The 16,649-nt window shown below is 42.3% G+C and overlaps 1 protein-coding gene across 1 annotated transcript in view; it reads left to right on the forward strand.

Moving 5' to 3' along the window:
- Positions 1–16,649, forward strand: part of ARFGEF3 (ARFGEF family member 3) — a 115,446-nt gene that overhangs the window by 16,594 nt on the left and 82,203 nt on the right. Inside the window, exons 3-4 of the mRNA XM_077813112.1 lie at positions 5,946–6,027; positions 7,804–7,935. Coding sequence (XP_077669238.1) covers positions 5,946–6,027; positions 7,804–7,935 — 214 coding nt within the window. The remainder of the gene's footprint in view (positions 1–5,945; positions 6,028–7,803; positions 7,936–16,649) is intronic.

Below are 16,649 nucleotides of genomic sequence, written 5' to 3' on the forward strand. Positions count from 1 at the left end.
TCCTAAAAGAATGCATTGTGTGAATATATATAAGTGGCAGAGAACGTAGATTTTAATAGATTTTTTTTCAGCTTTTGCCTTTTTTTCCTCTTGCTCAAGAAAAACTTTAAGGACAATCTGAAATCAGTTTTAAAGACATGTATGTTTTAAAGCCAGAAGATACCATTTTGATCATCTGTTTGACCTGCTGCATAACATGGGTGATGGAACCTCACCCAGTAACTTCTGCATCAGGCCCATAATGTGTATGTGAGCTATAGCATAATGACCTTAATAAGCAAGACTCAAATAATTTAAAATTACCCAAATGCACACACAATGCTTTCATGCTTCCCAGATCCCCAGCTTATTTAAAGAGCCGTCACTTGAAAGTTTTTTTTTTTATGATTACCAGCTACTTAGTTTCAGCCATAGAGTTGACAGAGACTTCACTAGCTTTAACTAAACTACTGCAGCTAAAGAGAGCGGTAGATACTTAAATTTTAAAAATCCTCATGTCTGCAGGATTACATTTTAACCAGTTTTGGGGGTAAAATTTGCCTTCTTTTTGGACTGAACTATCTTCTATTAATATGTGTGATAGTAACTATTTGGACTGTACCCAGATTCACAAAGGGACAAACTCAGGGTTGACAGGCTTCTCCCCACCAGCAGTCTGAGTCTGACCTCTCATGCCAAGCTCACATTCTGAGTATGCCCTTCAGGTACAGATTATCAGACAACGGCAATCAGTATTTTTATATGCCATTCTTTGATTCAGCTCTGTGTTACATTGTAGAATGCAAACTGCATGTAGTTATGCTCTGAGATTCCTAATTTTATTTCTACATAATTTGCAGTGGAAGATAATGCAGAACGCTATTTTATTTATTTATTTATTTTTAAACCAATCTTATGAAAACGAATTCTGTCACTGGCTTTTATATGAAGGGGAGTAACGTTTATTGCAGTGACAAATTGTTTGCATTTGAAGTGCACTTTTCCCTGTGCTGCAGCAGGCCATGTGATTCCATTCCACTGACCCTGTAAGAAGAAAGAATCAAGTTTATGCCATTTCCTATCCTCATTACAATTTTCATCATGAGCTTAATGAGAAGAGAAAAATAGCTCATTAATTCAAAGTGTTTTTTCCACTAGGATGAGGTAGCAGGATCTTCATGATCTCTTATTTATAATAGTCAGCTGTCTTGTTTGGTTCTTTCTAGTGTTCTGTGTTTTGATTGGCTGGCCATACCATCCTACACTAGTGACAGGTTCTTGGACCTGAAGAGTAGATAGGCAAGTCATTACCAGCACAGAATATTAAAGGTCATTATATCCGAGTGTGCTGACTATAAGTGGCATGTATGTTCTAATAAAGCATTCTACAGTCAAACAAGTTAACAACAACAATGGAATAGTCCACAGCTGCATGAAATGACATCTCTTGTGGGGCAACATGTGCTTTTGGTTAAAACTAGGCACTGGGAGACATGGTTCTGAGCTTATATTCTTGGTTCTGTCGCTGAATTGCTTTGTGACTTTGGGCAAGTTGCTTATTATGACTCAGTCCTGGTGCCAGTGAAGTCAGTGGCAAAACTCCCACTGACTGCAATAGGAGCGGGGTTGAACCCTCTAGTTACCCCATGTGTGAAATAGGGACAGTAAGGCTCACCTTTGCAAAGAGTGTTGAGATCCTCTGATTAAGATCCCCTATGTGCAAGCTGCTGCTGTTTTTAATCTAGAGTTGTGAAGATCCAGTAAATACGGTCTGCACTGGGGTGTCTTTTTTAATGTAAGAAAAATGGTCTGGCAGCATAATACATTAATTGGTTCAGTATTTATTACTGTCGTGTGTCCCCCTCCCCCCCTAGCTATGAAATGGGATCAGAATGGCTAGGAAGGCTGGCTGGTTTCACTGTTGTTTCTGTAAGTACCATTGTGCTCTCTGCTGTAACATTGCTCATGGGTAACATTATTCTGCAGTGAGTCACACTAAATCTCGCACAGCCAATAGTGTGACCTTACACCATAGCAACAACACTAAGTGGGCTCTCGTTATCCTCTCTTCTCTAGCCGGGAAAGAACATAGCTATCAGGAGGCTGTGCTGAATCAGGGCATTCACTCTTTGTACCTTTCTTCCTTTTTAATTTGAGAGTGGCTCTGGCACTCTTGTGAGCAAGTGGCTAATAGCACTAGCTTAAGGATGACACTGTGTGAAACTCTATGAATGCATGCAGATGTGATTAATGGCTGCCTAGTATCATGAACCTCACACTGTTTGGCTCTGCTTAGGAACACAAATATTAAAGATGCACAGGCGGAACATCATTTATGTCTGTCTCTTCCCATTTCCTTGTCCACCTGCAACTTCCTTAGGCTTCGAAGTCCTTCCCTGACTTCCCTTCATGCTTTCAGCTTCCTCCCTGCTACCTCCCTTTCTTCTCACCACCTCCCTTCCAGCTCCTTAACTCCCACAGCACCTCTGCCCCCTGAAACTTCTGGCTGCCTCTCTCCCCATGAGCCACCAGCAAGTAAAGTACTCCCGCTTCCCTTAATCATCCCTTGTGTGAAGGTAAGCAGTCTCGTTCATGGCTCTGAGATGCTGCCTTGTGTAACTCTCATACTGTGTTTTTTGGCGCTTTCCCTGTGTACAGCATTCTAGAGCGTACAGTATTGGAACAGAGCAGCACCAGAGCCCTAGAGCTGCAGACATGCAGCCAGTGACCAGAGATTCTCCAGTGAGATCATCCAAGGCAAGGTGCAATTACCTAAGAAGTTATGGGATGGGAGGGAGCATGAAAAGTCAAGGTGGTCATGGATAGCAGCTGGAGGAGGTGGGGAGGACAGGGACAAATGGACAGTGAGTGATAAACAGTATCCGCCTTGGTACCCCAGTCAAGACTTTACAATCTAAACTCCAAATTTTGAGGGCATGTGGATACCCCTACAAACTGCCATGCAAGCTCCACCAATGGATCCCATGCCTGACTTGCTGCAAGCTGGTATTCATTCATGGGCCTCTCTTGGACCATACTGGTTTGGGGATGTTCACAGGCAGGGACCAGAAGGTGTGATCCTGTGACTCTCTTTTTTTTTTTTTTCCCCCTCTTGTTTTCTAAGCAAAAAGCTAAATTCTGGGGCAAAATTCTACCCCAACTTACACCTTCTGCAACCCCACTAAGATCAACTCTTAAAAGTGATGGACGTTCAGTAGTGACCTATTGTGCTAGCTTACCTTCTCCTCCCAGGACTAGTTCTTTGTACACTGACACTGCTATGTCTTGTGCTTAAAATGCAGGTCGAAGTGAGTCCAGTACTGGCAGGACATCTGTAGGTACTTTATGACCGTAGCAAGGAGATGATAAAGATCTTATTGATAGAGGTTGTAACAAGAACAGGAAATGACACAATGGCAGCTCATTTTCTCAGAGAATGTAATGGGAAGGGAGATAGCTGCAGCATTAATCAGATATTCAGTTAAACATCTTTAGCAAAGCTGGGAAGTTCAGCTAATTGAATCTGTTCTCATTTCCATCCTCCTGTTGTAATTTTGTGCTCAGTTTGGGATGATGTATCAAGAAATCACTTTCATTCTTTATCAGTTGCAGTCTCTAGCTGCAGATGGTGGGCATTGTGCTGAATTGCGTGGTAGTTATACAGCGAGCCAGCCATAAGGGCTCCAGGCCATTTTCATTGTAATGAGTGTCAGCTGGCTCAGTTCCATTGGGTTATGACTGCCGTCCCCACCCCCACTTCTCAGTCCATGTTAATAAAAGAATAAATACGTCTGATGTTTGCTATGTCCCACCTATTAATATTTGTTGTTTGTACTGCAGTAGTGCCTGTAGCCCTGACAGCTCTGTTGTGTGAGGCACTGTACATAGGGTGGAAGACAGTCCCTGCCCTAAAGAGCTTACAGTCTAAATAAGTGGGATCTTTTTAACACACCACAGTGGCTGCACTTATAATATGCTTTTTGTGTGTTTCACTTCTAAATGCCTGCTTACGTGAGTTCATGCACAGCGACCTTGATTGCTACCTGTTGGTCACGTAAATAGTTACAAAACCTGGATTCAGCAGCCAAAATGGGACAGCACTGAGTACTGGCTAGCCTAATAGCTGTGATTTTTTGGTTGTTTTTTTTTTTAAAGGAAGAACAAAAAAGAGCAACATTTTGAGTGTGTCCAAGTTTTGGAATATGAGATACCATTAAAAAATCTGTACTTGTACTGGATAGAGATGGCATCACCATGCATCTCCGTAATCTCCCAAAGTGTCCCCCTGCTCCAGCATGCATGGGTAATCCACATTCCTCCTGGGCATGTAGGTTACAAATGGGTTATTGTGTAAAACCTGTAATAGATTTTTTTGTGTGGGTTATCTCTGCTTTGGATGTTCCAGTCTTCAGGTCTACAACATTCAACAGAGATCTTTCCCACGTGTTGCACCATTCACACAGCTTTGGATGCTGCGGCTAATACTCACAAAGAGTCATTTTAGCTAAATATGTTCCAGAAACATTTGAGGAGCTTCTGAAATAGGTTCACTTTCTGCATGTTGTTTGTTCAAAGCATCCTAAGCAAGGCATATTGGTAATTTTCAGTTAAATAGCTGATTGAATATATGTGTAAACTCTATTCCAATTTAAACATAAAAAAGCAAGAATGCCACCTACTGATGTTTGTGCTGCCACCAGATATGTTAGGTGGAGTTTGTAAATTTGCATCAATTCGGGAAAGAGTATGGGAAATCCTGCAAGTTCCCAAACAAGCTTTGAAATTACATGAGTTCACTCTTTTACTGTTTTGCTGAATTGTGTTGTGTTGGTAGCCTTGGGATGTGGCGAGGTCTTTAATTGGCACTAATGACGAGAGCCTATGTTTTGAAAAGTGACTTGTGATTTTGTGTGCCTGGATTTTTGGATGTCCAACGGGAGACCCCTTAAAGGGACCTGATTTTCAGGGGCGGGCGCTCAGTATTTTCTACAAATCAGGTCCCTTTAAAGGGTTTCAAGTTCGCCTCCCAAAAACAGAGACACATGGTCGCTTATATAATTTAGGCTGAGACCACCACACTCATTTCATTTGTGAACTGCTGTTTTGGTTAGAGATTGACATGGTGTGGGAAGGTGCTTTATAAGCATTCCCCACATAGCTCTGCTGATATGTCTCAATCACGAGCTGAAGTAGTTTCAGTTATTCCAATTCAGGGCCTCCCTTCAGTCAGATTATTGTGTGAGTGGATTTGTGAGATGAGCAAATGTACACTGACTGGTCCACTAACCTCATTTTTATTTGTACCTTAAGTCAGAATTTGAATCCAAGTCTCCAGTGCTTATGGACCTGCTTGTGACTATCCCAACTCGCAGTATCTCATAATATGCAAAAGCTTGCTGCATTCTACAGTCCAAGTACAATTTGTAATTGTGTTTTTAAAATGTATTCATTAACTCATTGTAAACCCTACCCTTCAATGTTTGCTCTTTGCACAAATTGCTTTCAGCTTAGTTAACACATGATTACAAATTGTACTGTACACAAGGCATGGAGCAAAACTAGTTCCACAGAAGATGAATGCGGAACTTGGTATCCGCTTCTGCAACTTGCCTAGTAAACAGAAGACAAGTGACTGATGCACAGTGCTTCTCAAGCTGTGCTATAGTCTGTGAGTGGTTTGTAAATCACGTGTTTGTGCTGCACAAAATGAAACATTTTAAGGACCAAGCTGCTTGGGAAGTGGGTCCGTCAGTGGCTGTTTCTTTTGAGGAATAATTCTTTGAAAAATTTGGAAAACCACTGTGGTGTTTTCTTTGGGAAGATAAATATCACATTGCAGCTGTTTTCTGTTAAAGTCTGCTCAATGATTGTTTGAGTTTGACCCTGTTGAAAGTGAGGAAAATCCAGAAGGCTGTGGTTTTTGTGAATGCCAGTTTCTCAGCACTATTTTCCTCTCATTTTTGTAGGGAGAAGTGTCTCCTTCCACTGCAGCTGGCTTTGGAATCAAAAAACGTGAAGTTGGCCCAACATGCTCTAGTAGGGATGCAGGTATGGCTTGGGACTTGGGTGGATTTTGACTTGCTTGGTTGGAGCGTGGATGTACAAAATGGCAGCTCCCATATCCTTTAAATTCAAAGGAAATGTAGGTGTTTAAAATGAAAACAAGTATTGTAAACAAAGCATCAAACCATGGGGTGACCTAGTGATAGCAAGGGCACTGCTGAACAGGCTTCCAGGAGCTAGCCTCTGTGCTATCAGAGGCAGAAGGTTCTGTGGAAGCTGCATGCTCTGCAAGTAATGGATAGTGACTGGCTTTGCACTTGGACTCCAGCAAACATCTAAGGGGCTGCATTGGCAGAGTCTGAAGACAGTCCTATCCAGCCCTCTTTGATCAGCTCAGAGGACAGTGGTGCTTTGAAGCTGGAAAGCATAACGTAGACATAAGTAGTGAGGGCTCTGTTATAAATGTATGGGGACCCCCCACTGAAATATTGAAATCAAAATTCCTCCCACATTCAGTAGCACTAGGTGAACTGAAGGGGTTTTATAAATACAACTGAAAACAGCCATGCAGTGCATGTACCAAGAAAATCAGATGCAGGCTTCAGAGAGCTAAAGCATTTGTAGGTAATGAAATGGAAACTGAGCGCATGTTTTCACTTCATTGAAGGAAACTGGACATTGCACCAGGATGCAATTAATGTTTATTGCTAGGAATATAGTTTTGTAGGAAAGGCTTAATACTGCTATTCTACTAAATACAAGTTGCTGTTCACTAAGGTGCAATTCATCCCTGTGTGAAGGGTCAGCACGAGGTCTTGCTTTGAGGGCATAAGTAGGACTTCAGCAGTGCACACGCCTTTGGTGTCTCTGTGTTTCAGCCCCACGTAGTTGAAAGTGGTTTTGTTTTTTGAGAATAATAAAAAGGCCAATATTTAGATTTGAAAATGGGCTCCCATAAAAATTCACTTCAAGTCCATTTTATTATTTTTTTAAGTTGGATTTGCTCTTTTGTGCCACCTTTTCTAGCTCTATCGTGCTGTCCAAAAATACCCACTGTGACACTCCATTACTCACGTACTAGGTTCTTTCCAAGCAAAGGGAACCTGATCAGACCATAAAAATCATTAGGACCGTGTCAAATCTACCCCTTATATAACCTCTCAACCCCCACCCCCAGCCGAATACACATCAAACTTCATACCACCAGCACAACCCACTGGTCAGGCTGCCTTCTCTTCAGGGGCTTAGTTAATGTTTTAGATTAGTCATCTCTTGAAAGATACATAAATACCTCTTCCCACCCTCTGCCAGTGATTAGCAATGCCACCTCCACAGTGCTTCTGTCCCCCTGGCAGCTCAAAGAGAGAGAGTGGGATGATAGCTAAACCTTTATCTCCCACTAAGCAACATGTAAAGTAGTGGTAGCTCTAGGCCACCAAACCAGCCACGTTTTCCACTCTGTACATGTGTTGAAGTGTTACTTCTAAAATGACATTAGCTGAGGGCTTCACCAAAGCCAAGTCCAGCAGCCTTCAGAAATTGACATGTTGAGAGTCCACTGGGAAATGACCTTTTTGAGATCATTTGAGCTGCGAGAAAAGAAATAAAAAAGCCACTTGTAGAATTCAGTAATGAACCCAAAAGTGTTAGTTGCCTCATCAGCAAAGCCTAGATCCCGTCCTGATGGCCTTGAGAAGGAAGGGCAGATATGCAACTAATACTCTGATTACCAGTATGTAATAGGTTACAATGGAGTTAAACAATGTGGGGGAGGGAGGAATCAACAGTCTCTGAGATGAACTACCTTGTGCCTTATTGCAGAAGCTGCTGTCTGATGAGAGATTTGTATCCGTGGAAACAGGCTCAGATGAGAAGCAGCTACTAAATCAGGTGCTGAATGCCGTCAAAGTGACTCCTTCCCTGAATGAAGACCTGCAGGTAGAAGTGATGAAGGTGAGTGATTTACCAATGTCAGTGCTTGCAGCAGAAACTGTCTGACTCGCTCCATGGGTTTGTGAGCAAATTTAGAAGTGTCTTGGACATGTGCACGTCCTGCCAGGAATTGATCCCCTCCTTGTTGACAATGAACGCTCATTTGCATTGCTATCTGAATTGTGTTAAACACCAGCTTTCATATATTGCCTCTTAACATAATTATCTCCCTTGTTGCTGTTACTCCATGTATATGATAGGAGGCAAATTTAAACTGCATAAAGCATTCACTCTGGTTCGAAAACTTCCTTGGAAGGAGTTCAGAGATGTCACAAGGGCTCACATTTGTATGTGCTCAATGTTTGTTATGTATGCTCAGACTGAGGGTTTGCACACTCAAATACCCTGGTTTGTGCCCACACACTTTTGAAAATTTGGACCACATTCTCTATCTGTTCTTTACCTCCTTTCTAAAAAATTTGATTACAAATAGTGGTTGGCCAAAGCTGGGGGGGGAGGGGGAATTTTGACTTATCTGAGCACCTGCTGGTTACCTCCAAAATATCTTTGAACTAGTGTGGGGGAGCCACCCACATTTTGTATGATTAAAGGAAGCTTTTATTTCTAGAAATACTTGTACTGCTTCAGGATGTTAACTATATGAGTCAGAATGCTCAGTTGGTAGCTGCCATTGTATCAGAAGTGAGGGGGTGTCAAAAAATGACCTGTCCTGCCAACAGGCTTTCCAGTACTTCCGGCATTTCAGATGCCAGCTCATGATCCCTTATTAAAGGTACAGTAGAGCATCAACTTCAGTTAACCACATTCCTGACAGGCAAGAGTACTGTGATGGATGGATTCCAGTCCTTTGGATGTGAATTTTATACTTGATGTAAAGAATTTTTCTCTGATATCCTCTTCCAAATAGATGCTTACTGTTAGGAGGGGAAACTCATCCAGGAGAAACTCTTTGAGGAACGTGTTCAGAGAGGCCCTTTCTGCATGTTTAAGGCACCCAACACTGCAGTGTATAGGTGCCTCATACAGAATTAAGATTTGTGAAACCATTTGTCCGAAGGGACCCGACTCACCTCTGCTCTTAGATCCAGCTACTCCTACTCATTTGCCTTACAGATTTTGTTTGCTTTTCTGTATTGCTTTGTGGTTTTCAGCACTGAATGTTGCCCCTGCTTAAAGGATTAAAAACAGCCCTTGCTAAAACTGCTCCATATTGGCCAATCGTGCAAATTGCTTCTTTTTCTGTTTTTTATTCAAAGCCCATCATTTCCTTTGTGCCCTTAGCAAAGATCATTTGTGTGTGTAGTACTCAATGCACATATACAAACTGAAGAGTGAGGCCTACCAAAGATGTGCAGTTGGTGGGGGTTGTTAGGGAACTGGGTTCAACTCCTTCATTATTGGGGTAAGCCCCAGCTCTGATGCGACTTAAAGCTGGTGAGAGGGATCCTAAGCACTGATCAACTATATATCCTGCCTACTTCAGACACACTGCCTGCCTCCCGCCCTCGACATGCCCTCTGTGGTGGGAGGGGACTGACACAGGGCTAAGAATCAACACATCTGCAATGATAGGGGGTTCTCTTCTATCAGGGGAATTCTCTGTGACCAGTGACAACTAGTTTCCAGCTTCCTGTGTTGTGCAAAGTGGCTGGGAACAGAGTAGGGAATCTGGCACTGTGTGTCAGATGTTTTAAAGGTCATTGGACCCTGACAGAACGTTCTTAAATGCCTAGTTTGTTGTGAAATAACTCCCAGAATACATAGTGCCACTTATCCAAAATGGTGATGTGCGGTGTGTCTCATCAGAAATATTAGCATAGATGAAATATGAAGTTCCTGACCCAAGTCACTTTGGTATGTAACATGGCAGAAAAGAAAGCGTTATAATAACTTAACACTCTCAATTTACATCTTTTTCTCTCAAACACCACATCATAGAATATCCTGTCCAATTTTTCTTTGGCTCTGTATCGTCCTGTGCAATGTTGAAGTAAAAATGCTTATTTTAAGGGTTTTAGAGGCCATGCAAAATTGGGCTTGCCACAAAAAGCAGGCCTCAACCTTAACTACAGAGAGGCTGGAAACCATCCAGTATTTAGTTATTTATTATAATTTATATAACTAAAAAGACGCCTACCCAAGATTCTAGCAATCCTAATGCACCATGAACAATACAGTTAAATCTCAGCAACAGTAAACCTTTTAGCCTTCTTCAAAACTCCAGTCTTTTGCAGCATGACCTGAAGGTTATCAGATTTGGGCTACTTCAATATTCCGGAGTTTTATTTTATGTAGTGCTCCGAGAAGGAGGTGATGGTTTTCAAACTCTCGGGTGCCTCCCCCAAAGGGAGAGCGCCTCACAGTTTGAAATCCTCTGTGCTAAATGGAAGGCAGAAATCGGGGGCCGGGACACATGACTATGCATGCCCTCCCCCATGCATCATCTCTAAGAGACACAGATATGCTTACTCTCCCCAGGCACTAAAATGCTTTGTTACAGCTCTGCTTCATGGCCAGAAGGGATCCTTAGCTCATCTGGTCAGACCTGCTGTATAACACCACAGAATTTCATCCTGTTACCCCTATATTAAGCCCAATCACTTATGTTTGGCTAAAGCATATCTTTCAGAAAGGCAACCAGCCTTGATGTGAAAACTTCAAGAGATGGATAACCCACTGCTTTCTGTGGTAGTTTGTTCCATTGGTTAATCATTTAAATTGGAGGTCAGGGGAAAAGTGGGTTGCCACAAAACTGGAGGCCAATTTTGAAATTTGGGCATGAATGTGTACCTGAATTACCCTCATTCCTGGAGATGGTCCCTTCCAGGTCAAATTTGAAGCACCTCAGCTGGATAATGTGGGTAAACATATACTGTTCTGCGCACTTTTTTACTAGATGTAGGGATAAACAGAGGGATTAATCTCCAAGGCTGCCAATCTGGTATCGTTTCACAGTGTAACATATCAAAACTCGTGGCGAACGGGGGAAGTCCCGGATGACTGAAAAAAGGCTAATGTAGTGCCAATCTTTAAAAAAGGGAAGGAGGAGGATCCTGGGAACTACAGGCCAGTCAGCCTCACTTCAGTCCCCGGAAAAATCATGGAGCAGGTCCTCAAAGAATCAATCCTGAAGCACTTACATGAGAGGAAAGTGATCAGGAACAGTCAGCATGGATTCACCAAGGGAAGGTCATGCCTGACTAATCTAATCGCCTTCTATGATGAGATTACTGGTTCTGTGGATGAAGGGAAAGCAGTGGATGTATTGTATCTTGACTTTAGCAAAGCTTTTGACACGGTCTCCCACAGTATTCTTGTCAGCAAGTTAAAGAAGTATGGGCTGGATGAATGCACTATAAGGTGGGTAGAAAGTTGGCTAGATTGTCGGGCTCAACGGGTAGTGATCAATAGCTCCATGTCTAGTTGGCAGCCGGTGTGAAGTGGAGTGCCCCAGGAGTCGGTCCTGGGGCCGGTTTTGTTCAATATCTTCATAAATGATCTGGAGGATGGTGTGGATTACATTCTCAGCAAATTTGCGGATGATACTAAACTGGGAGGAGTGGTAGATACGCTGGAGGGCAGGGATAGGATACAGAGGGACCTAGACAAATTGGAGGATTGGGCCAAAAGAAATCTGATGAGGTTCAATAAGGATAAGTGCAGGGTCCTGCACTTAGGACGGAAGAACCCAATGCACAGCTACAGATTAGGGACCGAATGGCATTTTGGGATGTATAAGTAGGGGCATAGCCAGCAGATCGAGGGACGTGATCGTCCCCCTCTATTCGACATTGGGGAGGCCTCATCTGGAGTACTGTGTCCAGTTTTGGGCCCCACACTACAAGAAGGATGTGGATAAATTGGAGAGAGTCCAGCGAAGGGCAACAAAAATGATTAGGGGTCTGGAACACATGACTTATGAGGAGAGGCTGAGGGAACTGGGATTGTTTAGTCTGCAGAAGAGAAGAATGAGGGGGGATTTGATAGCTGCTTTCAACTACCTGAGAGGTAGTTCCAGAGAGGATGGTTCTAGACTATTCTCAGTGGTGGAAGAGGACAGGGCAAGGAGTAATGGTCTCAAGTTGCAGTGGGGGAGGTTTAGGTTGGATATTAGGAAAAACTTTTTCACTAGGAGGGTGGTGAAACACTGGAATGCGTTGCCTAGGGAGGTGGTGGAATCTCCTTCCTTAGAAGTTTTTAAGGTCAGGCTTGACAAAGCCCTGGCTGGGATGATTTAATTGGGTATGGGTCCTGCTTTTGAGCAGGGAGTTGGACTAGATGACTTCCTGAGGTCCCTTCCAACCCTGATATTCTATGATGCTATGATTTAAAGAAAATATTACAAACTGTTACAAATAAATCTCATTAACAATAGGAATACCTCATTAGAGCTAACAATTAATTTATTAACTACTTAAGGTTCACTGATAGTTGTATTTTTGCGGTTGTTTTTTTTTGGAGGGGGGGGGTGTAAGGAAAAAGGAAATTACCCAAAGGATAACTGTAATTTCTGTTGGTAACAAAATACACAGCATTCAAATGGCTCAAAATGAGTAATATTAATACATTTAATTACAACAACTGTGTATTAATATTGTCTAATGTCCCCAGCTAATTGCAGTTTTTGCATTCCTTTTGTTCTGGAGAGTTATCTGTTTTCCTTGATCTATTTTCATCCTATTTTAAACTCCTATTTTTGTTACTAACTCCATCCCTGTTATGCTTTTGGGATCTGTTTCAAAGCCCACTGAAGTCAATGAAAAGACTCTCATTGACTTCGGTGGGCTTTGGATTGGTTCATTAGGGACACAAGCACGTCCCCTGCTATACACTGTCCAAAATGAAGGTGCCAAGAGAAACTCAAAGCTCTCATCTCTCATAGTGCCTGTTGCTCTGGTATGTAACAGGATCACATCAGCACCTCTTATCTCTTCTAGGAAACTATGAATTTTGATTAAAAATGGAATTTCACTTTGCAATAAGCAAACGAGTAAATTAATCAAAACTCAGGTGGGGATTTGCTGGCAGTAACATTAATCCTTCTGAAACCAACTGTGGACTGTCTCTTCATAAAGGCCATCTCATATATAGTGAATGCATAGGGCTTGCCAACCCTCCAGGATTGGCCTGGAGTATCCCAGAATCGGCATCGATCTCCCGGTGACTATTGAAAGCAATCCAGGAGATTTTAATAGGATACTTTAAGAAAATGACATTACCTCATGTTGTGGGGGTGGGGAGGAAAGGGGGGAATCTACCAGAATAGCTTCAGTCAGAGTTGGCAATCATATGAATGCATGAGGATTCCCTATCACTTCCTTCTTTAGGAGTACTGTTTCTCTTCTTGAAATCCTAGTCCTCGTTTCACTTCTCAATCATATTGAATGTCGGAGGCCCAGTGACTGACCCATCTCTGAGTCTAACACCAGTATTTTTACATGGACTGGTAAATGGTGATTCTTATGTAAACTTTTCAGATATTTGGCACCCTGGTGCCTAACTTCTCATTGCAAAGCTCTGAAAGTTCCACAAACCAAGGAAATGAAAGTTCCAAGACCTTTCTGGATTATGTTTGTGCAACACTAAGCATATATAGCAAATCACAAAGGCTTCTGTTAGGTTGCATATGATCTTTCTGGCCCCCGTCCTCCTACAAACTTGCCCTCAGGTCATGTGTTCTTTGATGATTGCCTAAAAATCTGATAATCTCCATATGGTATTGTTGTTCTTTGTCAAGAAAAAGATGCGTTGATATAGTGAGCACGATACAGGGTCTATCTCAGTAATTATTCTGGCTGGGTCATTTCACACTTCTTCTCTACCTCCAGCCCCCATTCTGGGCCGTGTAATATTCAGACACAGACTCACTATTATTCCCATATTTTTAACTTAATGTAAGGTTGTTCAATCGCATTTCCTCATAACAAAAACACTAAAAAGCGACGAAATCAGGAGGTAAGGCAACAACTACACCCAACACAATACTAGTCTCCAAGCATTAGTCCACTATCATCACAACACTAATACCCTCTCGAACATGCTCCATTCCAATTCAGCAACTCATACAACTTTTCGATAATCAGATCAACGATGTATATATCTATATACAGGTGACAGTGTGGCTGGATGGAGCTCTGGACTGGGGTGCAAGTCCTGGCTGTGCCACTGACTTGCTGGTGGCATTTCAGAGGTGCCCCGGTTTCCCCCTCTGTAAAATGAGCATAATGTTCCTTAGCTCCTTTGTAAAGCACTTTAACATTTACAAAGCGTTGTATAAGAGCTAGATATCCTTACGTATATGCTACTAAACTGAACCAATACTAATGACAAATGTGATGTGTTGTATAATGAAGTAATAAATAGGTTAGTTAATGTTCTGCATTGCAGAGGTTTTCAGGCCTTTGACAAGTGCACTGACTACAAGGGTGTTGTTGAATTGAAATTGCTTGTGTTAGCTTTAGGGGCCACATCTTAATTTCAATGAATTAAATGCTAGCATGCATCTGGCTTCTAGGGTTGTATGGGACTACCTTATACAGCTGGTACTTGTGGCACTGAAAGAGTTGGCCGAGAACTAGCCTAGAGTCTGAAGAGATGCTGGGAAGGCTCTTGATTAAGGTAGAGACAAACACAGACTTTTTTGTCTTGAGCTTGAAAAGCTTGTAAAATGGTTTTAGCAGTTTTTTTCCCCCTTATGAAATTAGACCATTTTACTTGCAAGATCATGTGCAGTGTTGACAAGAATACTATTGGCTAAGGTCAGGTCAGCAGTGCAAGAGGAAACTGATCTGCTGCTGGACAATTTCCATTTCTCTTTTTGTGATATTAAAGGTGAACGACCAACACCTCTCTTTTCTGGGTCTGCTGGTAGCCAAAAGGAATTTAGCTCAGACCATGAACTTCTGGCTCTAAAGCAAGCAAATCTAAATATAAAAGGAAAGTGTGTTAGACAAGAAAGCTCCAAAGAGCAAGGACCTTTTTTCTTTTTTTTTTTTTTTGCACAGAGTTTTATCATATGCAATATTCATTCTTCCCACATTATTGTGACATCTATTTGCAAAATGCCAACCTTCCTAATGATTTAGTTTGCAGCCTAATTCTTTATAAGAAATTAAACAGGGGGTTCCTCTCAAAACTCCCAATGCAAAACAGACTTAATGCTCTTTTTTTAACAGTCATGGATAGAGGCTCAGTCAGAAAAATCATATATTTAAGTATGGTGCACTCGCTTCTGATCACTTTGGAGGAACAGCAGTAATGTTAAAATAGCAGGCAAATCCTTCCAGAAAGTAACAATTGGCAATTTAAGATGTGCCCATCTCTCACCACTGCTTTTGTTTGCTCTCTTTGTAATTTCAGTTAATTCAATGAGCTCTAGTACATCACTGAGAAGCTTGGGTGTGCAAAGAATGTGGGATTAGACCCTATAAAAGAATTTGGGATGGAAAACCTGAAACTACTGAGACAGATCCTACATGGGAGGATCAAGAGATGGAAATACTTAATTAAGGCTATCTCTGATGGAAAGCCGTTTGCCTGAGATAGTGTCAGTGGTGACCTTTTCTAGTATTTATGAGTCATTATTTCACTCTTAGTTAATGTGATAAAGATGTTCTGGTTATAGGCTCTGAATATTTCCTGCAGCTCTAATAGGCAGGGCTCCCCATCTTCTTTTCTGAACCCAAATAAACTTATCTTCAGGCATTTAGCAGCCACTAATTGGTATATCGCATGGCATGGTTTGGAAACAAGCAGCATTGCAAAAAAGGATACAGTTTATAAAAGGGTGTTCAGAGGAAGGAAGGGCTCTGCTGATCCCTGGCTTTGTGTTGTCCACAGTGACCCGCTGTTTGATTTAGTAAAGATTAGTTTATTCCCAGCAACTCCAAACTCATATTTGTTGGTGGATTAGGTGTACTGCTCTCTGATTTGTATTATCTTTTATGTTCTATGGATTTCACTGAGGAACCAGACAATGCTCTGTTTAATCCATACATGAGTTTTAATGAACCTTTGCTTAAACTGCTTTAAGGGAACCTTTTTCTATACCTTTTTACTTACCCATTAATACAGTATTTGGGAACCAGCATTTTCTGTGATTTCAGCATTCACTTTGTCTAAATGCATAAGAGAAATCCAAAAATAGAAATTAAGTTCTACAGTCATAAATTTAGGTACAGCCAGCACAGATAGACCACAGCAAATCATTCTGCCTCTAAAATACTGGTATCAGATTGAGCATTCGTAATTAGGGTCCTATCAAATTCACAGTCCATTCTGGTCAATTGCATGGTCAAAGGATTTTTAAATTGGTCAATTTCAGACTTTCTAACTGTGGGGGTCCTAACCCAAAATGGGATCATGATGGGTCGTGGGGGTGGGGGGTCCCAAGATTGCCACCCTCATTTCTGTGCTGCCTTCAGGGCTGAGCTAGAGGAGATTGGTGGAGGTGGGTAGGTGCTGGGGGTTCCTAGCTGCTAGTCCAGGCCAGTGGCAGATTAAGGCAGGGCCCCTGGCCAATTTGTGAGCCCCCGAGAAAAATGGGTGCCCCAGCCCTGGAAGAAGCCCCAGTGGCAGTAGCCCCTACCTGGTCTCCCCCAGTCCCGACAGGAACTGTGGGGGAAGAAGCCCCAAGCGGGTACACTGACCCTGGCTGCAACCGCAGGGGCTGAAGCCCTGAGCTCCAGCTGGAGCCATGGCCAGGGGTGGGGAGG

The sequence above is a fragment of the Eretmochelys imbricata genome, chromosome 3 (assembly GCF_965152235.1).
Source record: "Eretmochelys imbricata isolate rEreImb1 chromosome 3, rEreImb1.hap1, whole genome shotgun sequence".
In the NCBI taxonomy this organism is placed as follows: Eukaryota; Metazoa; Chordata; order Testudines; family Cheloniidae; genus Eretmochelys; species Eretmochelys imbricata.